The sequence below is a fragment of the Columba livia genome, chromosome 16 (genome assembly GCF_036013475.1).
Source record: "Columba livia isolate bColLiv1 breed racing homer chromosome 16, bColLiv1.pat.W.v2, whole genome shotgun sequence".
Taxonomy (NCBI): Eukaryota; Metazoa; Chordata; class Aves; order Columbiformes; family Columbidae; genus Columba; species Columba livia.
The window spans coordinates 13,806,821-13,833,626 of NC_088617.1; the positions used below are offsets into that span (position 1 = coordinate 13,806,821).

The 26,806-nt window shown below is 46.8% G+C and overlaps 1 protein-coding gene across 6 annotated transcripts in view; it reads right to left on the bottom strand.

Moving 5' to 3' along the window:
* LOC102091407 (ubiquinol-cytochrome-c reductase complex assembly factor 1) overlaps nucleotides 1-26,806 on the bottom strand; it is a 54,456-nt gene that overhangs the window by 15,910 nt on the left and 11,740 nt on the right. For 4 of the 6 annotated variants that reach the window (XM_065032605.1, XM_065032604.1, XM_065032602.1 and 1 more), the window contains exons 5-7: nucleotides 24,583-24,655; nucleotides 17,060-17,117; nucleotides 9,727-9,835 (exon numbers count right to left, since the gene is read on the bottom strand). In XM_065032605.1, coding sequence (XP_064888677.1) covers nucleotides 9,727-9,835; nucleotides 17,060-17,117; nucleotides 24,583-24,655 — 240 coding nt within the window. Of the gene's footprint in view, nucleotides 1-9,726; nucleotides 9,836-12,455; nucleotides 14,973-17,059; nucleotides 17,118-20,484; nucleotides 22,914-24,582; nucleotides 24,656-26,806 lie in introns of those variants that run through there. The other 2 variants (XM_065032606.1, XM_065032607.1) reach the window with 2 other exon arrangements.

A 26,806-nucleotide genomic window follows, 5' to 3' on the forward strand; every position in this document is an offset into this window, starting at 1 on the left:
AGCATCATACACCATTGCTCATACCAAAGTAGCAACAGAAATCAGAGAAGCAAGCAAGCGCGGAAGTGAGCATCGGAATTATTGAATGTATTGGATTTGCACTTCCCGATCATTATGATTTATTCTACTCTGGGAGCTGTTTGCAAAAACAGTCACAAATAAGGGCTTCATAGAGCTGCAGGCTTTATAAATGGAAAAAATGGGCCAGAGAAGTCAGGAAATGAAGTAACAAAACAAACTGAGTTCTAACAGGAAAACACAACCATTTGCAACCCATTGACCTGGCTGGGCTGCAAGGCGCTGTGCTTGTGATCGCTGTGTCTGCAGCACAACCCAGCGGGCCTGGGGGGAGTGTGACAATGACAGTGGCACAAGAGCTGCGGGCAGCACAGCCCAGGACATCCCGCACATCACGGGGCAAAACAGCCACGAGTGGAGACAGGAGCCGCAACGCCACAGCGAGCACCCAGCCAGAGAGATGGTCCTCGCGGCAGCTTTCGGAAGACATACGAGTGATGCCTACGTCAGAGAGAGAAAAAGGTGAGGCACGAGGATCCTAACAGCAGAGGAAGGCACTGACAATGGCAAATATGCAACCGGGATTTAGGACGGGAAAGTGTTCGGATAAAGAAATAAAGGCAGTGAAGAAGCAAAGAAAGATCTGGAGTTGAAAGAAGCAAATTCACAAAGATGATTCAACATGCAAGGGTGGGTTTGAAGCCAGCAGACCAGAGGACGGGTTCTGAGCTCCCCTTTGCACCAGGAGGCTGTGGGACGAGCACGTTGAATAGAGGCAGGACACGACCCCTGGGAACGATGAAACACGCCAGGGATGGCGAGAGGCACAGCGGGCATGATGGTTCTGAAAGGATTAGTTGAACAAGAGAAAACACGAGGGAAGGGAGAGAGGTGGTGGGGCCACTGTGACATCCAGCGTGACATCCAGTGTGACAGACACAGTGTGACAGTGTGCAGGGGTCCTGCAAGGAAACAAAGAGAATTAACAAGAGAGGTAAGAAAAGGTACAGAGATAAGCCAGTATCTCTACAAGATAAAATGTAGAAAGGGAGAAGTATGTGACATGCTGACAGAGGAGAAATGTGAAAGCAGGTGCCATCAGACACAAGCTCCAGCAAATTCAGGCGTTAGGGTAACACAAAAATGCCCAAGGACAAGGAGGGGAAAAGAACATTTAGAATGAGTGTGATGAATTAAGACCTTAAGTAATTGCTTATGTACTGCAAGTAAATGCCAAAATTAGGCAGACCTGAAAGCAATAACACAGCAGTACCACAGCAGTACCACAGAGCAAAGCAACCAACGTGGAATCAACCTTTTACACCTGAAAAGTGGAAGTCAGGTAAGGAAGGCAACCCCGAGAACAGGACAGCAGGACAAGAGCAAGGACAGAACAAGAGTAATTACCACAGTTGTACAGATATAACCTTGATGAAGATCACGTTACCCTGAATGCACTGGGTGTCACAGAGAAATCAGAGATGGATTTCTCTTGCACACTGAGCCTCTTTGTCTGCTGGAAACCATCACTGTAGTCCATAAAGCTGCGCTCGCGACTTGCTCTCAGAAACAAAGCAATGAAACAGATCCTCATCCTTCCCCAAAATAAAGGTTCTAACCTTTATCTCTAGAAGAGATCCCAAATACTGAACAGACCTCACTTGTGCCCTCTGTGCCCTGCGGAGACAAGTCCAGATCTGTGCAGAACACGGCATCAGCCCCCCCTCAGCTGAGGCACCAGGAGCGCTCAGGAGTGTTCAGCGGCAGATGGATGAGGACACACACCCAACCAAGCTCCTGGCAGCAGGAGGTACCAAACACCATCCGGTACCTGCAGCCAAAGCCTCCTGACACAGGAGGAAGAGCCAGAGACACCACAGGGGTGGCAGCTGTGACCCAGGAATCAGAGAATGTCCTGAGCTGGAAGGGAACCCAAAGGATCATCGAGTCCAGCTCCTGTCCCTGCACAGGACACCCCACAGGTCACCCCGTGTGTCTGAGGACATTGTCCAGTCTCTTCTTGAACACTGTCAGGTTGGGCCGTGACACCTCCCTGGGGAGCCTGTTCAGTGTCCAGCACCTCTGGGTGAAGAACCTTTTCCTCATGTCCCGCTGACCCTCCCTGGCACATCTTCTGCCGTTCCCTGGGCTCTGTCACTGTCACAGAGCAGAGCTCAGCTCTGCCTGCCCCTCCTGCTCCTGCTGAGGAACCTGCAGCCCATGAGCTCTGCCCTCAGTCTGCTCTGAGGCTTCAGCCGCTCCTCACACGGCTTCACTCCAAACCCTGCACCAACTTTGTGGCCTCTTTTGGACACTCTCCAATAGCTTTATCTCCTTTTATCCTGTGGCACCCAGAAGAGACCCAAGCCAGGGGCATGCTGCTTCAGCCAAAGCCCAGGACACCCAGAGACGCTGTGTGAGGGACGGGCAGGAGCATCCTCTGAACCCTGCGCCATGCCAGAACCCGCACTGCTGCTTATGGTACCGTCTTTCAAGGCAGGCCGGCACCAAAAACATAAGGAAAAATTAAGTTATTCATTCCTGAAGAGGAAGTAGAAGACATCAGAGACATTCTACCAGCAGCAAAAAGCACAAGCAGCAATATGTTAAAATGTATGGGGAACAATACAGATGCTCTCAGTGATTTGTTTGACTACTCAGATTTAGAAAATACATTGGTCCCGGTATTTTTCTGTATTTACAAAGGAGCTTTAAAGTGCATTCACGTCTTCACTGCAGCAGTGTAGAGTTGTTAAAAAATAATGACAACCACAACATGAGTCACCTTGGTCTCAAGAGTCCCAAAGGTTCAGCCAAGCAGACCGGCTGATCTCAGCTGAGGAATTATGGAGAAAACTTCAAAAGCATAGGAAGCTGATAATGTACATGTCCAAAACACGTGGTGTAACATGTTACTTAACCCTGCACTGACCACGGGCAAATCATAAACGAGATGGTGAGTGACACACTGTATGGGAATACAGTGGAAGATTGGTGAGGAGGTTGGTTAAATGTAAATACGCCCAAGTGACTTGCAGGTGTCTGTAGAAAAAGCACATACATCACACTAATTGTTTTGCTGACCTCGTGTGCTTGATGAGCAGAACCTCTGTGTTAGATAACACAGGCCTGTGAGGAACTCCAGACAACTTATCCCTGTGTCTGAGATCCCTGCTTTGTTGTGAGAAAGAGCGAGAGGCTGCGCCTGCCTGAAGCCTTGAAATACAGGCGAGCTCAGCAGGCCCAGCGATCTCCTACCAGGGCTGAACTGACCAGCGCCTGCGTCCCCGCTGGTGTCACCTCTGCATGGGAGCTCAGGTGCGACTTCGGAGATCCCCTGGTAGAGAGGGAACTACAATAAACTTGCTCTTTGCAATGCATTCGTGGCCTCTGTCTCTTCTTGTGACCTGCCTGGTGTGTGCACACCCACACGGACGCCTGGCAGGAGCCGGGGCGGTGCCACTGTTGTGCGCGGCCTGGAGCCGGGGCAGGACCCGTCGGGATCCCCGCTCTGCTTCCACCTCGTCGCCACGCTGCCGAAGTCAAAGTGACGCAGCTGCGGTGAGCAATCACTTCATTGTGCAACGTTTGAATTTTGGCAACTCCACTACACGGGGCAGCACTTAACACCCACAAGCACGGCATGGGGAAACCCATTCTGGCACGTGGGCATGCGGGTCCCACTGGTGCAGAACGTGGGGAATAACGAGAAAGGTATTTCTGGAGAAGGTGCTTCCAGCTTTGCTTCTTGCAGGCCAAGGACACTACCCTACAGTAACAGGATCCAACGCATCTGGGAAGTTTAAATTGATTTTTCTTTTACGCCAGAAAAATTGGGGCAGGCCAGAAAAGAACCCAAGCATATATTATACCTTGATTTCAACACCAGGGATCCTCGGTGTGCCTCCAACGTGCCTGTGTTTCAGACAGCCCACTGTGTTAGTTCCACAGGCGTTGGTTCTACAACAACTACACTAAAAACAACGTGAGAAAGAGACACTTGTTTCAAAACTCCATAGGCTGGTAAAGCTACATTTGCCTTGCTGTGCACCCTGTTTGTTCCAGACCTCAGCAAGGTAACATTCCATACACATGCATTTTCCTGCATATTTAGGTTAATAAGATCCCCAGAATCAAATTTAGTTAATTTACTTGGGAGGCGGTACCTGACACTATTATTCTTTTACAAAATGACAAAACACTGGAATATTGTCGTAAACTTTTGAGCTCTTTGAGAAACAATCAAGGATTGATGAACTATTTCTTTCACGACGCTAAGTTCAGCTAAAACATATCATACAATTCCTAGTGGCCTATTGAGCAGAGAAAGCACAAAACCCACACACAGCACTTTTGTATCTCACTAATTTGGCAAGTGGTTTCATTTGTTCATGGTTTCTGTCGTTTGCTTTGTTTTGGGGTTTTTTTGGTTTGTTGTGGGTTTTTTTTGATGTTTGTTTTTTTGTTGTTTTGGGGTTTGGGGAACGACAGAAACTGGTAAGATTTTATGTTTTCTAAATAGTCATTAAAAATTCATAACATTTTTCATTTTTCTCCTAAAATGTCCAAGTAAAGTTACACATTTCAAAATATACATAGACCGTTTGAAAGTAAAACTTCTCCTCTTTAGTTTTATAGGTTTTTAGAAGTCTTTTTCAACCATACTAAGCACTATCCTCTATCTCATATCCCAATCCATTCCCACCCCTCTCCGCACTGTTTGGCTCCAAACGCCCCCCCGCTCTGCCCCTTCTCCGGGATAACGGGCTTGGCTTGTTCTGCGCATCCCAACGTGACCCCGGGACCTCCCGTCAGATTTTGGGGACAGGCTGGAAACCACCCCTGATATTCCAGCCAGCAGGGGAATCAACGGCGACAGCGCGATTCCTACAAAGATCAGGCTCCGTTTCAAAATTCTATCATTCTCACACCATTCTAGAGCCATTCCATCTTACTCATCTCACTCTGACCACGATTTCCGAGTCCTAATAAGCATCAGACTTTTTGTTCTCCACAGTAAGAATAACAAACTGAATTGTACCATGTTTAGGAAGTTTTGTATAAGGTAAACCAGCATTTTTAATGATCTGAAGTCATCTAATTGTGAAAAGAGTGAAAATGGTGTTCAGGTTCACAGAGCACGTCCCACTGACGTGCACCCCGTTATTGGTTCTGATGGCGCCGCCTCAGATGTACACGAGTGTAACCGAGAGCAAATTATGGGTCACTGGGCAGGAACGGCTCTAGCTGAACATATAACAAAGGCTGTATTGTGCTGTGCACAGCAGAGCCAATAAACCAGTTCAAAAGACACGTAGATGTGTTCCTGGAAAAAAAGGGGGCAGGGGTCTAAGTGGTCTGGTGGGAAAACAGGAAAGTGAGATTAAGATAAATTAAACCAGGTTTGGCATGCTGGGCTTGACAGCCCCTCCTACTCTTATCTCTTTTGCAGCTTTTAGAACACGTGTGGTTATAAAATTGTTATTTTGCACCCCAAAAAACCTTACTAACTTCAGAAGCAGAATGCCAGCTCAACACTCAAGACTAACACTGCTCAAAAGCACCTACGACAATTTACAAGTATTTGGATAAAGCCTCATGGACCTTTCTAGGACAGGCTGTGATTTGCACCCAGAAGCGTTAGTGTTGGGTTCTGGGAGGAAGGGGTGGGAAGGGGTGTTGGTTTTTTGGGGTTTGGGTTCTTTTTTCTGACCTTGGATCTCCTGCCTGATTATGAGCTGAAAGCCCATTCCAGGGAACTCCAGCATCTCTAAGTCGTTCTGATCAACTCTACACCTATAGGTATTCAAACACACATAACCTTATAACAACTGCTTTGCTACACGCACAGTGACGAACACACAATGCTCAGGCCAGAAAGGGTGATGCTCAGGGCACTACAGAACTCTGTTAAGAAGACAAATAGCAGCAATTTCTGGTCCTGACTCAACTCCCCTTACGACCCGATGAGGCGGCCGCCAGTTTGCATCGTATAAACGTGTTCCCTGCAGCCGCGAGGTGGAGATCTCTGGCAAAGCAGGAGCCAAAGGAAGCCTTTTACCCGGCCTAATGTTACTATTAACACTTGGAGTCATTGCATCAAGCCAATTTTTCTGTTTGTTTTTAAAGTTTGATAGAAATGTCACTAGTGGAAAAATTAAGTAAAGAGCACTGGTTAGCCACAGAGCTGGACACACCTGGCTGCAAACCCACCAAAAGAAACGGAGTTCATTAGTCCTAGGGACAGCGGAGTAAAATTTATATCTGAAATATGCCTGCACCAGTAGAATTTGCTGAGGCCACAGGCTCTCCCTGTGTTTTCACAGCTGTGTCAAGTTTGGGTTTCTGACTCTCGCCGCCGTCCAGGAGTGCTGAAGGAGCTCAGGCTAACAGGTCCCACAACTTTGTAGCTGAGATTTAGATTTCAGCAATTTTAACAACCAGGTTTTGAAATAATACAAACTCCATTTGGAGCTGGAGCTGATGTAAATTAGCAGTTAAAATGCCTTACATTCTATCACTTTCGGCTCCAATGAACTTGTGTATTTGAGAGCAGATGGCATATTTTAATAAACCATCAATATCAATTCAGAAGTATAGTATCCATCTTCTGCATCAAGCGTTGGAATTGCTGCTAGATATGGAGACGAGATGAAGAATTGCAGCTTTGTCTGTCAACAAGTTAAACTAATCTCATCCAATTTCATACAGGTGCTCTGTCACTTATACCACAATCCAGGAATGTACCCATCGGAATGAAATACTGACCTTTGATACCCTGCATGACAGAAAAAGCAGGGAATGGCATTTCCTGCCCTCCAGGAGCTATGCAGATGATAACTTAGTGCCCTAAATGTATTCAGTAAAGTTCCTTTTCATTCTGAGAAAGGCTCAGATTCTGAAATTTGAAGGCATCAACGGAGGAACATAAATGTCACCTTCTCTTTATCCACTATTCTTATCTTGATATACGTAACTACGTTCCTTTGGAGGTAGAATATATACTGATCGCAGGACTAAATTACTTGAAAATGAATAGCTGTCACACGTTATTCGTCAATGAGCTCACAAACCCTCTGTCGTTACCTCGGCTTCATTTTAAAAGAACCATTGGGGATAAATACATCAAGATTAATAAGCAGAACCTAACAGCTGTGCTAACCGCCCTATACCCATCACTTAAACTCCTGGCGATGGCTAAAGCTGAGAGGTGAGGGGTCCAGCCGGGTTCCCCGCGCGAGGGGCAGGAAAGCACGGGAAGACGCGCGGGAGGAACAGGAGCACGGCGGAGTGCTGGGTACATCGGGGTTACCAGCAAAGGGGAAGGACAATAAAGCAACAGCAAGGAGCAATGGAACAACTAACCTCTTCAAACAGCCAGGCATACATTATTTTCATCGAATGCACGATAAATACTACCAGAAGAGACTAAAAAATTCTTTCACCTTGACAAAATAATGACTGGAATATTAGGAATAACTAAAAGATGAAAGAGGAAATAAAAATCAGTAAAATACTAGGAAAGCCCTAAGCCTTCCAAACACCTCGGGGGGAAAAGAACAGTCCTGATGCGCTTCCTTCCGCAGCCCCAGCGCCTCTGCTGAGCCGTTACCTCCAGTTCACGTCCTCCCACAAGAGTCTCATTAAAATCAGGGGGTCTCAGTGCAGCTAAACTGCATTAAATATCCACACAGATGTAACTGGTTTGGAGATCAAGCCCTTCAATGTGTACATACTTCGTTTAAGCATCAGCTATTGCCACATAAAAGCTACACTAACACTAGGTTACAGTCAAAAGGATATTATAGGAATTATATTATTGCAAACTAAGCATGCTCATTATTACATTGCATGATCGTTATTACAAACAAAGATTGCAAAATCTAAAGTCAAGGATAAACTGAAAAGATGCCTAACTTGCCAAGGCAGAGAATTAATGGCATTCAAACAACTTAAGATGTCCTCACAGTTGCACCACACGGCAACCACACCATTATAACATGCAAGAATTAACACTGGAGGCCCCAGATTGGATGAGAACAAGGACACTAGTGTGTTTTTCTAGACTTTGGGGAACTTTGAGGTGCAATGGGATAGTTTAATTTGCAGAAATGGAAACCCTATGCTTCCCTGAACTGCCTGTAAGCACTGGCTTCTTTTAGCCTTCAAGTCTACTGAGAAAAATCTCAATACAGGTCTAACTTAGACCGTGCCTCACTTCTCAGCTCTGCCTGCTCGTACGGGGAGCAAACAGCCAGCGGTGCTTCCCTGCGCTGATCGCAGGACAAAAATGCATAAGCTATTTCATTTAGTCTTTGGTACTATCAGCTGATTTGCCCAGGCTCGTTCACGCTGCCTGTGGCATCTAACCAGGGACCTGGAGATTCCCACATTGGAATTTATGTAAGCCTTTTATCGTAGCAAGAAATCCTATGATGCCTGAATTTAGATTTAATCCAAAAGAAGATGAAGAGGATGACTTGTCTTTTAAAAGCAAGCTAGAACGGAGTGAAGCTACATAATTCCTAATAACTAAGGGGAAAAAAAAGCCATTGCTGACAGAAAAACTGAAGTTACAGCAGAATCAACACTTTCCAAAACCACATAAAACATAAAAGATCAGAGAGAAACTTCTTGAATTCCTAATGTGGTCACATAGCAAACCCTACCGCGCTGGCTCACTCCTGTCTGTCACCAACAGCAATAGCCCAGCAGCCTCTCCCTTGGGGATGTGGCTGACAATGAAGACCTGACACTATGACACTGTCGCTGTACAGAAGCTGTCACTTCTTTATCAGTCTAATTTATTTCAATCACAGACAAACGTCTGTTTAATCATGGCGCAATTCTTTTCTTTCTCCGCAGCACAGGAGGCCATTCCCAGCCCTGTTCTCCCATTAGAAATGCCCTGAACGTGGACACCCTCACCTGTGTCAGGTCTCCTGTCACCACTGTGACACTGGCGTTATGAAATTCATCTCCTGCTCCACTGCTTCTGCACAGGCTTCCCTGGAGCCCACCAAACGCAGGGCTGGACAAACGCACTCAGGGGCTTTGAGGAGAGAAATGCCCATTACAGTGAACCAGCATAACCTCCTCAGCACAGGCCAGAAAGATCCAACCTTGTTCTTCCTTCAACCTTGCGAATGAACTTTCCTTGGAGCTACACTCTCCTTACAATGTTTCTTTTGTGATAGGGACTAGGCATACTAAGAAACCAAAATTAAAAATAAACTAATGACTAGTTATAGCCATGTACAGGTACTTAACATAAAAACCTTGTCCCTTTCCTTTTACCCACCATCCTAGATACAGAGAAAACTCAAAGCTCTGCAGCAATTACCTAAGTCACGGTTACACATTTAGCACCAGTCACGCTTCTCCCTACCCCAGCTGCTTCTTCCTGTCCACGAGCAGCATCCACTTCTGCAATCACATGGCACACCAGAGAGAAAATTAATTACTGTCAGACAAACCAATGTCTTCATCCAGGCCACGGTGCAGTTTCACAAACAAGGTCAGTGGCTGAATACAACAGGCTCAGGAATGAGGGGTCAGGAGTGAGGGCTACGTACAGCAGCTTCAGCCAATACAGAAAGAAACGTGAGGCTGCAAGCTGATTTTTGTGCATTCTTCTAACACATGTCAGTGCTTTTATCACTTTACAGACGTGAATCATCAAGGTGACCAACAGCACAGGTGACTTACCCCCATCACCTTCCCGCGCTGCTCGACATCCTCCCACATGCAGTGAACGATATAGCGACACATGTATTTTCCTGTGCGACCCTCCTGCTTCATTCGAACCAGACACATCCTGCAAGAACATAAACACCAAATTCATAGCTTCCAGTTTCTCTTCAAACGTAAGAAGTAAATTAAATACATTTCGGCTCACGATTCTGCTTTCAGTATGTGCTTTTGTGATCAGGGAAAACATCACATACAAAGATTTTTTTAAATTTTAAATAAACTGCACTGAAGAACTGCATCTGCTGGATTTGGGCCAATCCAGCTACAGAAGAGTGACAGTGGACTCATTCTGGCTGACAGTACTGTAACCTACTTCAACACCTGAACTCCTCAGCATTAAGAAGGTACCGCCCTTTGGAGCCCAGGCCCTGTCTAACCCCAGCCACAAGCCAGCTGGGACTCAGCTGCAACGCTGAAGTGCTGTGAGTCCAGACCAGCCAAGCTGCGAGAGCTTAAGCAAGTTACGAACTTCACCCAAATTCACATTAGCAACGTCCTAAATTATTTCAACTATGGGGGTCTTCGGATACGTGTCCAACCACTTGGCAAATCCCCCACAAGCAGTACATGCTAGAAGAATTTCCAGCTTCGTAGGTGCATTGTGGGATCTTAATGAGAATACCAGGTTGAGTTGGTTTACTTTTTTTTAAGCATTAAAGCCCCTCGAACTTCATTGCTGCTGTTCTGTCTAAAAAATAAATCATTGAAAAACGTATTTTGCCTCTTTTACAAGACTGAAATACAGGCTAAACCCTCACTGAGCGACCAGCCCTGTCACCGTCCCCGCTTCCCCGCCCTGTGTTACGCTCACAGCGCCTGAGCGGGACCGACCCGGCTCCTGCGGATGGGGTGATGCTCAGAACCCGCTCTGCACAAGAGACACCTTACAGGTGGGAAACTGCTCACTGCAAACCCTTCTCACAGCTGATGGAAAAGCAACAGAGCGGAGCTGTTGGAGGCCACTTGGAAGCACTCACATACTAACAACAAAAATGAATGTGCCACAAGAGTAAAATGATGATTTTGTGGTTTTTTTGCCTGTTCATTTCTTCAGTGGACATGAGATCTGTGCCTCCCCATAGGCATTAAAAGTATTTGGTAATCTACAAATCATAAACACTTGAGCTGAGCTGTAGAAGGACAGCTGCCAATCTTTATGATGGATTCTATCCTGTCTACTGATCGCCAAAGGAAACATTTTCCAACCTGCAAAGGAAGGTGTGTGGAGAAGGGCGAGGGCAGCAGCCAGTGACGGGAACGTTGGGAAGATCGTGACAACTTCTGTCTCAGCAAACAGCTGTGCAAGGATTCCCAAGGGTCACATTGTGGCAGTGACAGCTCGGTATCTGTCCCACAGCACTGCTGTCCCAGCAAACAAATGCAATTGAGAGAGCATTAACAAACGAATCCTCATCTTGCTCACAGGATGACAAAGCTTTCTGCTAAAACAGTGGTCTAGAACCCAGAGAGAGCTGCCCAGCTACCTGTTCTTCCACAGAACAAACGCATAAAGAACCTAAAACTGTGGTCTAGAACCCAGAGAGAGCTGCCCAGCTACCTGTTCTTCCACAGAACAAACGCATAAAGAACCTCAATCTTCTGTGTCTTCCTTGCACTGCTTTCAAAACCTTTGTTCCTCTTGTGCATTTACATAATTGAGTGGTATGAAAAAGTTAATCAGGAAGAGTTACTGTATCCCAAATTTTTATCCACTCTTAACAAGTCAAAAAGAAAAAGACTCAGTTTAAAAGGCTAATTGTGCCTAAGAAAAGCATTTTTATACTTCTCTTGCTGAATACGCAAGCTTGGTGGGGCTAAAAAAAAAAGTGGCTTGGCATGAAAATCTCGTCCTGAGCATCACTCCTGGGTCCCATCCAGCCTGGGGCGGGGAACGGGAGCAGGCAGCGCACGGAGCAGCAGAAACAACGGGGCACTGATGAGCAGGACCTGAGGGTGTCCCGAGTCCAACCTGCTGCCCGCCAAGCCCAAAGGCAGCTCTGTTGGGCCGCCCGGCGCTGTCACGGGGCTGCTCTGCTGCACCACGGCTGAGATCATGGAATTTGGCAGTTTATTTGAGAATTTGGTAGTTTGTTACTACACCTGCCATCTGAGGTTTGAAAGACACAGGCTCTTTAAAGACTATAAACCTTCTAAGCAGATCAACACAGTGTGAAACATTTTAGAGCTCCCTACAGAATCTGTTCTGTAGTTTAGTCAAATACTGACTCATCTTCATCAAACCATGAAAGCAAAATTATTCCAGACTATCTTTAGAAAGCTGGCTGGGTTGGATAATTTGTGCTGTATTTAAGTTATGCAGGGAGATTATATTAAAAGAAAATTATATGAAAGGATGCCTGAAATGCAGGAGCACCTGTAACTGAACCGTGTCAGGCGAGATGTCGCAGTTCCCCACAACACCCTTCGCTGCGATTGCTGTGTCAGTAACTCCCGCAGTGCCAAGCCCAGGAGCAGCAGTGGCCACCGGCCTGTCCGGCTGTGCGGTGGCCCCAGTGCCACCAAGTGTCACGCTGCTTTACACATCCAAAGCCCCCCCTGAGCTCCCCATTGGGCTCCTGGACACTCTATCCTGCTTCCTCGGTTGCTCCAGGGCAACTGTTTCTGGGGCAATGTCATACTTGTTCAGAGAAATTACTCTGCCTTAACAACACAAGTACCAACAGCAATTTTGGAAGGCTTTATTCCGTTTAACCCATTCACAAATGACCAGCAACCCGGGGGGCAGGAGGAGGAAGCTCCTGAATCGACTTTGCCTTCAGCTGTATGTTGTGCCATACACTTCTATGAATAATGGCAACAATCAGAACTCTGAACTCTTCCTAGTTAGGATTACACATTATCCTGTGGCCCAGCCTAGCAAGTTCACCAGCTATTGTGCTTACAGCCGTGTCCAGGTCTTTGCTGGGCAGACCTCACCAAAGCGAGCGTGGCCGTTTCCCAAATGTTAAGCCAGGATCTGCTAAATGCCTAAGACACTCCAGATAAACTTGTTCTTAAAAGCTCTCTCAGGCAAGACTCCTCTGATGTAACTGAAATCCCTTTCTCCCTGTCCTCTCTACCTTGAAATAGTTTATTCCCTTTCTTCTGAGGCAGCACATTTCCAACTGATATGGTATCCTCAGTCTCCTCCATGCAAATCTGAGACACCTTTTCCTGCAGGAACCGTTTTCTACGTACTTGGTGGCTCTTGAACTCTCTCAGACTGATCAACACTTTCTCAAGTGCAGATTTCCTTATGAAAAACAATGCTCAGGTGAAGTCTTGCAACAGGTCTTTGAGTCTTTCAGAACAAGAATCATAGCACCACTCTGCTTTGATCCTAAATACAGAATCACAGAATCGACTGGGTTGGAAAAGACCTCAGAGATCATTGAGTCCAACCCTTGGTCCAACTCTAGTCCGTTTACTAGATCATGGCACTAAGTGCCATGTCCAATCTCAGTTTAAAAACCTCCAGGGACAGCGAGTCCAGCACCTCCCTGGGCAGCCATTCCAATGCCTGACCACTCTCTCTGCACAGAATTGCTTTCTCATCTCCAGCCTCAATTTCCCCTGGCAGAGTTGAAGCCCATGGCCCCTTGTCCTATTGCTGACTGCCTGGGAGAAGAGACCAATCCCCACCTGGCTAGAACTGCCCTTCAGGTAGTTCTGGAGAGTGCTGAGCTCACCTCTAAGCCTCCTCTTCTCCAGACTAAACAAGCCCAGCTCCCTCAGCCTCTCCCCATAGGGCTTGTGTTCAAGTCCCTTCCCCAGTCTTGTTGCTCTTCTCTGGACCCGCTCCAGCACTTCAATCTCTTTCCTGAGCTGAGGGGCCCAGAACTGAACACAATACTCCAGGTGTGGCCTCCCCAATGCAGAGTACAGGGGAAGGGTCACTGCCCTTGGCCTGCTCACCACGCTATTTCTGATACAGGACAGGACACCATTGGCCTTCTTGGCCAGCTGGGCACACTGTTGGCTCATGTTGAGCTTCCTGTCCATTAGTCCCCCAGGTCCCTTTCTGTCTGACTGCTCTCCAGCCACTCTGTGCCCAGCCTGGAGCGCTGCAGGGGGTTGTTGTGGCCAAAGTGCAGCACCCGGCATTTGGTCTTGTTGAACTTCATCCCATTGGAATCAGCCCATTTTTCCAGTCTATCCAGATCCCTCTGCAGAGCCCTCCTGCCTTCCAGCAGGTCGACACTCCCTCCCAACTTGGTGTCATCATCAAATTTACCTTAGAGATGTCACCACATTTGGTATGATGGAAATATGAAGGAAGCTCTAGGTATCTATATGATACATCCTGCACCAAGACATTTCTTAGCGCGTCACCACTGTCACCAAAGTCATCTCTTCGGCAGCTTGGTAACAGCTCTGGCCATGGTCAATACCCCACGGAGATTGCCACCGGATGGGAAACAGCAAACCCAGCGGTGGAGGTGAACTGCTTGAGATTTTCTAAAAGGTCTGGACTTCTAAACGTAAAGAAACAGTCCTCCTGACATCAAAGGTGTGAAGTAACAAAAATGGCCTATAAAGACAAGACATTCAGGAAAGAATGGGTCGATTTTCTAAAGTATAATTTTAGCACTGGAGTGTCTCGAATGGAAGATTGTCTTGAAAGAAATGGGGAAAAGCAGAGGCTAAACATGAGACCCCGAATTTCCCTCCTTTCTGACTGAAGGTAAGTAGGAAAACTCTGTTCATAGACAAGAAGAGATAAGAACCAGAGATTCCAAGGACCCACCAGAACCTGTAACAGAACAGATGCTTCCACAAGCACCTGAAGTCTATAAAAAGTGGGATGCAAAAATCCCAGAAACACAGCTGACTAGAACAGAGTGGGCAATGACAACAGCAAGACAGAGATGGGCTTAACCAAACTAGGAAAAATTCTCATCTTTTCAGGTCCAGAAGACACTCTACATGAGCTGAATCTAAAACTCCGAAGAACTGGGGAGAAGGAGGTACAGCAGAATGTGATCTAGGCCACACTGCAAGGGGAAACAGGAACGGTTTAACAGCTGGTGATCAGAATCTACGTGGGCAGGTCGTTGGCCAACAGCTCAGGAAGGTTTCCAGCCTCTGAGGTGAAAGGTCCAGCAGGTAAGACAGAGGTTCCGGAGCCTTCAGAGCGTGGCAGGGTGTCCTTGGCCTCGCCAGAGCCAACCATGTTCTGCTCCCACTTCACTGAGGTCAAACTGATTAAAAAAAGAGAACCAGAGAACACAGAAATAAAGCTGACTGGGAAAGCAAAATGATGCCATGGCAAAATCCTGGTGTATGGGAGTATAGCGGAAGAGTTGGCGCGGAGGTTGGTTAAATGTAAATACGCCCAAGTGACTTGCAGCTGTCTGTAGAAAAAGCACATACATCACACTAATTGTTTTGCTGACCTTGTGTGCTTGATGAGCAGAACCTCTGTGTTAGATAACACAGGCCTGTGAGGAACTCCAGACAACTTATCCCTGTGTCTGAGATCCCTGCTTTGTTGTGAGAAAGAGCGAGAGGCTGCGCCTGCCTGAAGCCTTGAAATACAGGCGAGCTCAGCAGGCCCAGCGATCTCCTACCAGGGCTGAACTGACCAGCGCCTGCGTCCCCGCTGGTGTCACCTCTGCATGGGAGCTCAGGTGCGACTTCGGAGATCCCCCGGTAGAGAGGGAACTGCAATAAACTTGCTCTTTGCAATGCATTAGTGGCCTCTGGCTCTTCTTGCGACGTGCCTGTGTATGTGCACACCCCTGGTGACCGAGCTGATCCCAAGCGAAGCCTGCAGCATCGCCCGGCCCTGGCAACGGCTCCTCTGCCTCCCAGAACATCCACCTGCACCTCTCATTTGTGGGCCAGAACAACGGCATTCCTGAGGGCAGCGTGCCAGAACGTGGAGCAGCCAGGCACAGACACCCTGCAGAACTAACCTCCGCACTCGGATTTTCATTGCTGTCATATGAAGCAGAGGGATTTGGTTCCTTCCCGCTTGCATGGGACATCCCTGTCAACTGTCCCTCATATCCTGAGCACGAGACTCCTTCAATTTCCCTCATTAAATGTCTCCTTAACATCCCCAGCTCAAAGTGTGGCAACTCTTGGCCTTCTCCAACGGAGCTTTGATCTTAGGATTTGTCTATCCCATAGTAGTTTCATCTCTATCACAGTCCCCTTGTTTAATTTTATCCCTGTCATGAAAGATTATGTATCTTGAATTTGATGCTGTATATCACAGGGTACACAAGCCAAGATGATGTGACAAAAGCTGTGTTTTTTGCAGACTTATATTACTCCTCTTTGTTCTCCCCTAGATATTTACACTTCTTTTTGCAACATTTCTTGCCGTAGTTTTCCAAATACCAATATGAATTATTAGCTTATCAACTGACTTTTTAAAGCCTTTTTTCCCACAGGGAACAGTAAGACATAAATAAACTGCAAATCTCCAGGGTCTTCCCTACTTGATTCCACTGATTTCATTAAGTGATTATAATTTCAATGGTTCTGCTAATTTATTCATTCTTTTGTGAAATGAGCTGCCCCATCTTTCAATGCACTGACGAGACAGGAAATTAAAAGGAGGGAAGAGGAAAAAAAGGAGGCAAGGAAATAAGGGGCCTATGCTTCAGTGCAGCTATTTCGGTACAAACTTCCTTTCAGGCTCTGGATACCTGAGCGTACGTCTATGGGCTTCGGTTTCCTGAAAGATCTGGCACTTCACAAAAACGCCTGTACTCCCTTGTGATCCCCCTGACCTTTACAAGTATGTCATGCCAGATGAAAACCTGATTTTTTTGGCTACTATTTTCACAAATGAAAAAAAAAAGGGAAAACTTAATGCGTAAGGTGTTAAATATTTTTACATGTAGCCAAGCTGGCATTCACCGACCCGCACGTACCTTTTAGAGGTGCAAGAATAAATGCCAATGCTATAATTTGTTAAATGCTTCTGACGAGCAGCGACTTCAGTCACCACAAATTCTCCCAATTTAAACCACTTCTACATAAATTTCAACTTTTCCTAAAACACCCAGGTAAGATTTTTCCACATAGGCTGAGCGAGGCTTTTAGAAAACCCATGGGAAACATCATTCCGCTACTGAGGAATTCAGAGATGTAGAAGACGTTGGCTTCTCTAAGGGGCTTTTTGTTCCTTAGTAGAAAACTGTTAAAATCCAGAAATTAGTAAAATCAGTATAAGCACTATTATCAATAAGCATGGAGCCTACTTTTTCTCACATTGAGACACATAGCACTATTTCCTGAAAACAGTTATTGAAGTATTTTATTTTTCACTTACCAGACGTGAAGCTGGGCTACTAGAAACCACGAATTCAAAGTATCAGGCATTTGACACCCTTGATGGGAAGGGGAAAAACACAAAAACAAAACTAAATATTAATACGGATTTCATCACATGTTGCGCCTAGCAGAAATGCACTACACCAAAGTCTACATTTTAATAACTCAATTTCTGGCCCTAAACAGAACACACATATCAGAAGCAAAGAGCATTTACTGTCACACCCGTGTTTAAGCTCTAGAACATGCGGTCACAGGACGCTGTAGATTCTGAAACATTTAAAAAGCAGAGAATTAGAGAAGCATGTGGCTTCTAGCTCAGAAGTCCCAAAGCAGCAGAGAATATCAGGGAAGCATCAACAGACGCTTTGCTCCCTTCACACACACAGAACCCCAGAATGTCAGGGGTTGAAGGGACCTGGAAAGCTCATCCAGTGCAATCCCCCCATGGAGCAGGAACACCCAGATGAGGTTACACAGGAAGGTGTCCAGGCGGGTTGGAATGTCTGCAGAGAAGGAGACTCCACAACCTCCCTGGGCAGCCTGGGCCAGTTCTCCGTTACCCTCACCGAGAAGAAGTTTCTTCTCATCTTTAAGTGGAACCTCCTGTGTTCCAGTTTGCACCCATTGCCCCTTGTCCTATCACTGGTTGTCACCCAGAAGAGCCTGGCTCCATCCTCCTGACACTCCCCCTTTCCATCTTGATCCCCATGAATGAGTCCCCCCTCAGTCTCCTCTTGTCCAGCTCCAGAGCCCCAGCTCCCTCAGCCTTTCCTCACACGGGAGATGCTCCACTCCCTTCAGCATCTTGGTGGCTGCGCTGGACTCTCTCCAGCAGTTCCCTGTCCTGCTGGAACTGAGGGGCCACAACTGGACACAATATTCCAGGTGTGGTCTCCCCAGGGCAGAGCAGAGGGGCAGGAGAACCTCTCTGACCTACTGACCACCCCCTTCTAACCGACCCCAGGTACCATTGGCCTTCCTGGCCACAAGGGCCCAGTGCTGGCTCATGGTCACCCTGCTGTCCCCAGGACTCCCAGGTCCCTTTCCCATACACTGCTCTCCAACATGTCATTCCCCAGCTTACACTGGAACCTGGGGTTGTTCCTGTCCATTTGTAAGACTCTACATTCGCCCTACACTCTGCCCTCAAGGTTCTGGTGCCTCCTGCCAGGACAGAAAACTCTGCTGCTCTGGGCTCCGATTTCTGCCCCAGCCGGACAACCTGCAGCACCCTCGGCGTTCCACACCTCCAGCCCTAATGCACCTGACAGCCCCTGGGCTTCCCAGAGATGGTTTGTCTGTATCCAAGTTCACACTATGGACCTGCATGTGCCATTAGGATGTGAGGCTGGAGATTTGCTTCAAGAGCAGGGACCTATGGGTTATGTGCACACCAAGTCCTCCAGTTCCTCTCAAACCTTCCTCCTAGAAAGTCACCTCTCCATCTGTTTCCTGGGGGAGTTTTTAAGAGGGGACCTTATGAGAAGGATCTGACACCATCACCCTGGCCTTGTCCTTCAGGCCGTTCAAACCCACTGCAAGAAGGCCAGGGATTATTCAGGAATGGACTCTCCAGTCTGTGTGTCCCAAGGAAGTCAACCTCATCTCTTCTGTGCTGAATTTATTCCTTCCCAACTCCTACACTTCTTGGCTCTCAAGTGCTACCAAGAAGATTCACCTGGATCATGAAGCAACACTTTTCACAGCCTCTTTCTTCTTACATGCCAACTTTGGTCGGGCAACCACCACAAGAACCAAGGCAATCACCAATATTCCTCCCTCCACCAGTGCCCGGGAGCTTCAGCATCACTGCCTGTATATCACCTGTGCCACCTCTAAAGCAGTATAAAGACACTAACAGTCTATGTTTGGAGATGGAACACAAGTTTCCCCCACCTTCTCACCCTTTTGGCTCTCTCACTCCTACTAAAATAGTTCATGTGCCTAGAAATGACTACTCTGACATGCCCAAGCATCTCCAGCCAGGGCAACAGTACGCAACGCTTGCGTTAATCAAACCGTGTCATTACATGAAGGTTCCACGGGCAAGACGTAGGGTAAAACACTTGGTTCAACGGATGTTGCAGGTTTCTGAAGCAGAAGTTACCACGCATCAGTCTCCCACGACAGAAATCACTCTGCAGTGGAAAGCAAAGCTCACACCTCTACTATTGGAAATACGGAAAGTTTTTAAAGGCCTATTCAGTACCCAGGAGGGAAGAATTTCTTCACTAACTTTCCAAGTGTTGCACTTCTATTTTTATAATTTTTTTAAGTTCTATGTTAAGACTGTCTATATCGTGAATTTAAAGGAGAGATGGCTCATTTAAAGCAATAGGCTTGTCCTCAGATATCAGCTTTTTAAAAACAATGCAATTCTAAGATTTGGAGGTTTGGAACATCTTATTCTGGGAAACTAACTGGGGAGAAAAAAATCACCATATTATTAAACAGAAAATTATTCCCTTCAGAATACAGTTAGATACAGAAAAAATGTCTGATGGTAAAGCTACCTATGAAATTACTGTGATCATTATCAGCTGTGGAATAAATCTATCCTGCCCGTAGAACACATCCCGTTCGCATGTTTGTGCACAATGAGAGACACGAATGCTCAGGACTGTGAGGACATAACCTCTTCCTCCAGTCATATTTTGCACTCATCAGGTATGGGATGCAAAACTTGAACGTGGACTTGCTTTCATGACAGCTCATCTTTACCACTACCCCAATTTTAGGAAGGATGCAATGGGCTAATAATCCCCCCAGCCTGTAAAAAACAGGGGCACCACATCAGTGTTCCCTGAGCATGAAAGGCACAGCAAGGGCTTCCTCATGGGCTAATGGAGATAGAAGAATCCTGAGTCCTGTCAGGAAACTCCAGCCCTTTCTAGCTGCTTTGTAGCCCCACCAGGAGCCACCTGAAAGGCTGTTTTGGTGAGACCAGCTCTTCACTGCTGCAGCTGCATGACAGTGGAGTAACACCAGCACTAACAGTTCATGATGAATTCAAGCTAACCGTACACTCCGTGTTCATCACCCAAACTTCAGCTCAGCTCTCAGGATCACCTCCCTGATCCTAAAAGCTCTTTTGCAAGGTTACACATGAAACACCCTCCTCAGAGGCGGCTCCCTCCTGCACTTTGCCAGAACTGCCCCGGCTCGGCAGGCGCTGTGCACGGAAAGCCCGGCACTGCAACCTGGCCCTCACCTCTGCTACCTGTCTGTTCACCTTTAAACGAGAAATGGCCGAAGACCTAAACCAGCTCCACTTCCCACATCAGCAGAAAAATACAGACACTTGGGATGTAGGCTCTGAAGCAGAGTTCCCCAGGTTTTGCCCATGGCTGATTGCAGAGAAATGTCCCATCAGAGTTCCAGACCCGAGCGGACGGAGGAAGAAATGCAGCCGACTCAATATGAGTGATAAAGCATACTTCAACTTTATTGCCCGAGATAGCGTGCATTTATACCAAATACCATAATTATGCATACTTGTCTCTATCTAATAGGCTAAGCACATTTACTTACTCCACCTACTTGGGTTTAGCTAGCTATGCGCATCCCACATTCTTCTGACTCTTATCTCTTCAAAAATATCCTGACCCTGCCTTAGTTAGTACTTTTCCGTTCCCCCCTTTCCCACGGCCTAATAGACAAGCTAACTAAGGCCTACTTATGTCAACTAAAATGGGCTCTGCTCGTACAGTTGCTTGTTGGACTCATGTCCATGCTCCTTGAGCCAATCCCCGACAGCTGATCACAAAACAGAGAACAGAATGGCAGGTATAATAAAATTAACTGCAGTATAAGACTAAAGAGTCTCAATTAAAACACCTCCTTTATATTCTACAGCAGGCTCATGACTTGGATATGCACAGTTCGTATTTTGGGAACTGCTGTTCTGCGGCACAGCACAGAGAAAGGCAGATCCCAGGGCTCACGCTCCGTAACACAAAGTCCCGGTAATTTCACCGGGTATCAGCAGCAACACACCGGGATGGCAAGACAGCCGGTAAGACATGAAATGCTATTGCTGTCCCAGTCCTCGGCACCACGCTATCCAGTCTTTACACTCTACGTCACCTCTGTCAGAGAATTACCTGACAAAATGCACATACCAATCCAAGTTCCAGGAGGTCACATCGCAGTTGTTAGTCACAACGTGACCACGTCACTAAAACGCCTCCAGAAACACCGAAGGAGGCTCTGTAAGAACCGGTTCTGATCACACGGGGTTAATGAGACCACAAAGGGTTTTACACACGTGTGGGTGAACAGCTTCCGAGGCAAGCTCAGTAGGTTCACAACTCTTACAAATGGCAGAGAAAAAGCTAATAAGCTCTCCAGAGAGCAGAGCTGAGGCGATGCAGTTCACCGGGATATCTCACCCCCATGCAAGTAAAGCACAGCATGAATAAATACACCCCAGGTCTACACACAGCCAGCTCTGCCTCAGGCCGACCTGGGCTGGGTCCCATGCGGCACCAGGACCTCTCCTGGGGTTCCTCCAGGGCACAGCAGATCAGTGGGTATGCGGCACCCGCAGCAGCGCAGCCCGCACACGCGTGTCCTCGCTGCAGCTCCATGGGACAGGGCCAAGAGCCAGCGGCTGCTGGTTCCTGCTCGTGCCCCAAGCTGCTCCTCTGGGACTGAGCTGCAGTCCTGGCTTAAGGGCTGCCCATCTTCAGTGGAAAAAGGAGCAATTCTGAACAGAAACAAACAGCTCCTGACCTCCTTTGATGAAGAATTGAACTGAAAAGCTGGATGTCTTGCTTCATGCCATGTTCCCCTCTCACAGTGTACTGCTCACCACCTACGTTACGCCACAGCTGCTGCCCATCAGACCCTTCCATGTGCCACTTTAGTTCACTAAAACAGTAAATCAGTAAAAAACTGGCCCCTTTTCTTTCAGTGACCTCAACAGCTCGCCAGAGGACATGGTAACCGTCCAGGCGACAGGCGGGAGATGCAGAATTGAGCCTGTCCCTCTGGCCACTGCTTGGACACAGCTGCCCATGGAGTCACAGCCCAACGCTGCTTCATTGGCAAAAATCAATTAAAAGGTTCCCGCCCACCCCACACAATCTGTTTTAGGGGAGCTACTTTTTAAGCATGGATCACACACCTGTTAAATTTTAGAGCTAATCCCCTGAACTGTTGCAGCTGTAAGCAGACAGAAGTAACAGACACTTCTCACATCTCTTTATAAAGCAATGATTTCTTTGGAACCACGAGCATAGACCCCAATACCACAGCTGTTCTTATAACACCGCCAGGTACATCCCGCACTCCGGCAATCTTGGCAAAACAAGCTACCTTGTTCCGTACGGAAGTTTCGAGTCCATGCAAACCCAGGTTTCCCTGGTGTAAGCTCGGAGGTGGACTGGCTGCAACTTGTACTACAGAGCGAAAAGGGAACAACAGGACATTCGGGAGAAAACAGTGACACTTGAAGGCAAGGCTGTGGGCTGTTCCTGATATGTTTAAAGTGCTTCAAATAGTAAGACAATAGCAAGAATAAAACTGATGTAATTTTACTCTGTATTGAACCTAAAAATCTGTGCTGGTATCTTTTTCACAGACATGTCCTGAAATTCCTTTACATTTTAATCTAGGGTAACGTTTATCCATCTTTGTAGAACTAACTTGTTAAGCAGAGATAGTGAAACACCAGTTAAAACCAACAAAACCTCTATTTGAGAGGCAAATACGACAAACAGAAGAGAACTTATCTGAGCAGGCAGGCAGCTGGGGAGAGGTGTGCGCGCAGGAAAAATGAGGTTCTAATTTTTTGATCACTAACGATGAATCCTGCCGCTCACAGCGTCCTCGCACTCCTGCAACCGCTGAAACCACATCACAGTTTTGGAAAACCTTCTGAAAACCATTGGAAAATCTTGCAGCAGCAAACACCACGTACCAACCCACCCTCGCTAAGCTCAGCGCTGGATGAACACACAAAGATGTCCCTTCAGCTGGTCTCTCAAGAGGCGGCAGCGGCAGCCCCAACCTGTGCGGTGCGTCGTGAAGCCGTAAGAAAGCGTTTGGTAGCTCAGGAATTCAGCTGACAGGCCAGATCCAGGCAACGGGTTTACTACCAGCTAAATCACACTGACACAGGAAATCATTCACATCAGAATAAAATATTATTGGAGCTTAAGTGTCTCGAAACCACGTCTTGTCCATTCAACAGCCAGATTTGATACTAATAAAAGCAGGAAAAGACTTTTAAGCTAATATCTAAAAACTTGTGTGCAACATGGAAAAGCCATCCCAATTCAAGCCAATATTATTCCCATGTACTTAGAGGAGGGATTTGTGTCTCTGTTCTAGCCACAGTCTCTATCCAGTCAAGAGATGTGTCCTGCTTTAACGCTGTCACGGTCAGTAAAATGTAGAAAGTCTCTAAGTTCTGACCAAACCTGCCCCAGCCATGAGGAAGAGAGCCAGGTAGGACCCTGTGATCTGACTGATCCCGTATCATAAACACAGCTGTGCACCACTGCACAGGGATGGGTCTCATACCTGCATCCCAGTTATCCTGGACCTTCTCACAACTGCTCATGGGACAGGGTAGGACACAGAGACCATCTCACCACAGTAAAAAGGGGAGAGAGATCTGGAATCTTATTTTATCCCAGCCCTGTTAATAAAAAGGCAACATTCTCCCAAGTCCAGGATATTTGGGGTTTTACCTGTCCCACCTTGTTCTCCACTGCAGTGGGCAAAATGTCACAGCCCCAGACCCTGGGTCTGCTCCTGAGCCCCTTCAAAGCTGAACGGAACATGGCAGCACCCGCAGCTCCCAGCCGACCACACTGCTCGGCGCTGACAAGTCTTCTTGCTGTCATAGTTATTGGCATAAATATATCTAATGAATTTTCATTCGAAGTACTCTCACCCGGGCAGTAGTCCAAATATCACAGAATCCCAGAGTGTCAGGGGTTGAAGGGCCCTGGAAAGCTCATCCAGTGCAATCCCCCCATGGAGCAGGAACACCCAGATGAGGTTACACAGGAAGGTGTCCAGGCGGGTTGGAATGTCTGCACAGAAGGAGACTCCACAACCCCCCTGGGCAGCCTGGGCCAGGCTCTGCCACCCTCACCGGGAACAAGTTTCTTCTCAAAATTAAGTGGAACCTACTGTGTTCCAGTTTGCACCCATTGCCCCTTGTCCTGTCACTGGTTGTCACCAGAAGAGCCTGGCTCCATCCTCCTGACACTCCTCCTTTCCATATTGATCCCCATGAATGAGTCACCCCTCAGTCTCCTCTTGTCCAGCTCCAGAGCCCCAGCTCCCTCAGCCTTTCCTCACACGGGAGATGCTCCACTCCCTTCAGCATCTTGGTGGCTGCGCTGGACTCTCTCCAGCAGTTCCCTGTCCTGCTGGAACTGAGGGGCCACAACTGGACACAATATTCCAGGTGTGGTCTCCCCAGGGCAGAGCAGAGGGGCAGGAGAACCTCTCTGACCTACTGACCACCCCCCTTCAAATATCATCAAGTCCATTACTTACTGTTAAAAAATTCCTCGTAGTCAGTTTTCTCCACGCAGCACGTGTACATGCGCAAAGCTGCTACTTTAACTTTCTAAAGAAAAAGAAAAGACAATACTTAAAGCATTGTTCATGAGAGCCAGTGAACACCACTGCTTGTTAAATGCATACACTACCACTTTCTGAGAAGACTCCTTTTGGGAGTCACAATCACTTGAGATTTTCAGGAGCACATTAAACTATTATATCTCCCAGGAATTACACAAGTATACATGGCTTCTTCAATACTCTTCCAAATCTAGCTTAATATAATCCTGTCATTACAGAAAAAGAAATGCAATGGCTTTCCTTCCAGGGACTCCAAGGATCCCAATCCACAGATCCTGGTTTCCTCCAATAACTTTGATGCATATCACTCAAAGTGGTCTGTAAAATTTAAGTTTTAAATATTAAAGAAGTGACATACGAGACATGTCCTAAAAACATATTTTTTTCCTAAAAAAATGCAAATTGACCAACTAAGCTTCTCAAGTGAGGAAGGAATCCCAAACAATGAGTGACATGAGATACATTCAGGTGCTTTGGCACTTGTGGTTTTGTTCTGTCATTGCACCAGACACATGTTGATTGCATCGTCTGTAACAAAGAGACCCGTATTGAAGCTTCAAAGAGCACAATAACTGACAACAAACATTTTAAAGAGCCGTCAGTCACTCCTGCTCATTAATGTCAAGGGGAGAAAAATTAAAGACATATGAAAACTCCAGAGTCTACTCCCCAACTAAGCGTGGAAGCAGCACCGGGCTTGGGGGTTTGGTTTTGGCTTGGTTGCTGGGTTTTGTTTGTTCATGGAGATTTCTTGTTTGCAGGGATTTTTTGTTTGTTGGTTTGGTTTTTGTGTGTGTGTTCTGTTGTGGTTTTTGTTGCTGTTTTTCGGTTGTTTGGCTTGGTTCTAGTTTTCATTTTAGTGACATACACCAGGTATCATCTCAGCGCTCGCTACACTACAGACATGAGCACTCTGCCTGTCAAACAGCACCTGCAGTCACCAAAGTAATGATTTGTGTCTCCTCTAACCAAAAGGAAAGTAAGGAAGTTGCAACTGATCCACTGTGGAAACACAGGAGACATTGGTTTTTTCTTATTTGATAATCTCAGGCTTCTGTCAAAAATCAATATACATCTAAACTTCTCGCAGGAAAATAATTATTGGAGTTCTAAGGTTTCCTTTTTAAAGGAAATGCTGCCTGGCCTGGGAATAGAGATCTGCCTGGTGAAAGACACTGCCCCAGGCCAGGCCTTACCAGACACTACAAACATGTAAAGAACAGCCCCTGCAGCCCAGCCCTGAAATAAGGCAGGTAACACGGGAGAAACCGGTGACATTTAAACATGGAAGTTTTAGGGTGTAAAATAGGTGTGGGGAAGGGAGAAGAAAATGGAAAAAAAGCAAAGAAATATTAAGAAACTTTGCTAAGACCTCATAGAGAGCACTGGCAAGGATAAAACTCGGCTCTCTTGGGCCCTACCCACAAAATAACCCCTCCCAACCCAGCTCCCCAGCCACAAGCAGGCAGTAAAGAGGAGCAGTTAAGAACTCTGAGTCAACACTTAGCGCTAATGAAAAGCTTTATTACAACAATATGTACACAAGCACATGGGAGAGAAACTACTCCCTCGTGAGGTTTAGCATCACCTGATTAAACGCAACTGATATTACCCAAAATACCAAACTCCCTTAAGTGTCAGTTATCTTTTCTAGGTATTTTCTTCCTGAGGACTGAGATGCAATCAGCAGCAGTTGCAGATCAGTCTCGAGGCCCACTCTGCCTTGCAGATATCCAGAAACACCTTGTGGGTTTTAATTCCGGTTTTAATTCTGTGCTTCAAGCTGCCTTTTCCCCCCCACTCCTTAATACCGCGTCCTAGTTCAGAGCAAAGAAATTCTGAATTCCATCTCTTTTTCCTTCTGCGTAAGGAACTGAAGGTGTCTCTGACAGAACTGCTCATTTAGTCAATGTTAACAACGGCTTTACGAAAAAACTACTTAAAAAACACAAAAGCACACCTTGCCCTAGTCAGCTATTACTGAACAGCAACTCAAACAGCAATTGTATCGTATCTCGCTGCTTGGGAGACCCTCCTGTCACAGAAATATCGAACACAAAGAGGTGCAGAGAACCAAAACATGAAAGAGCCTTAATGACAGCAACAAGTCTCCTCGGTTCAGAGAAAGACACAGTTA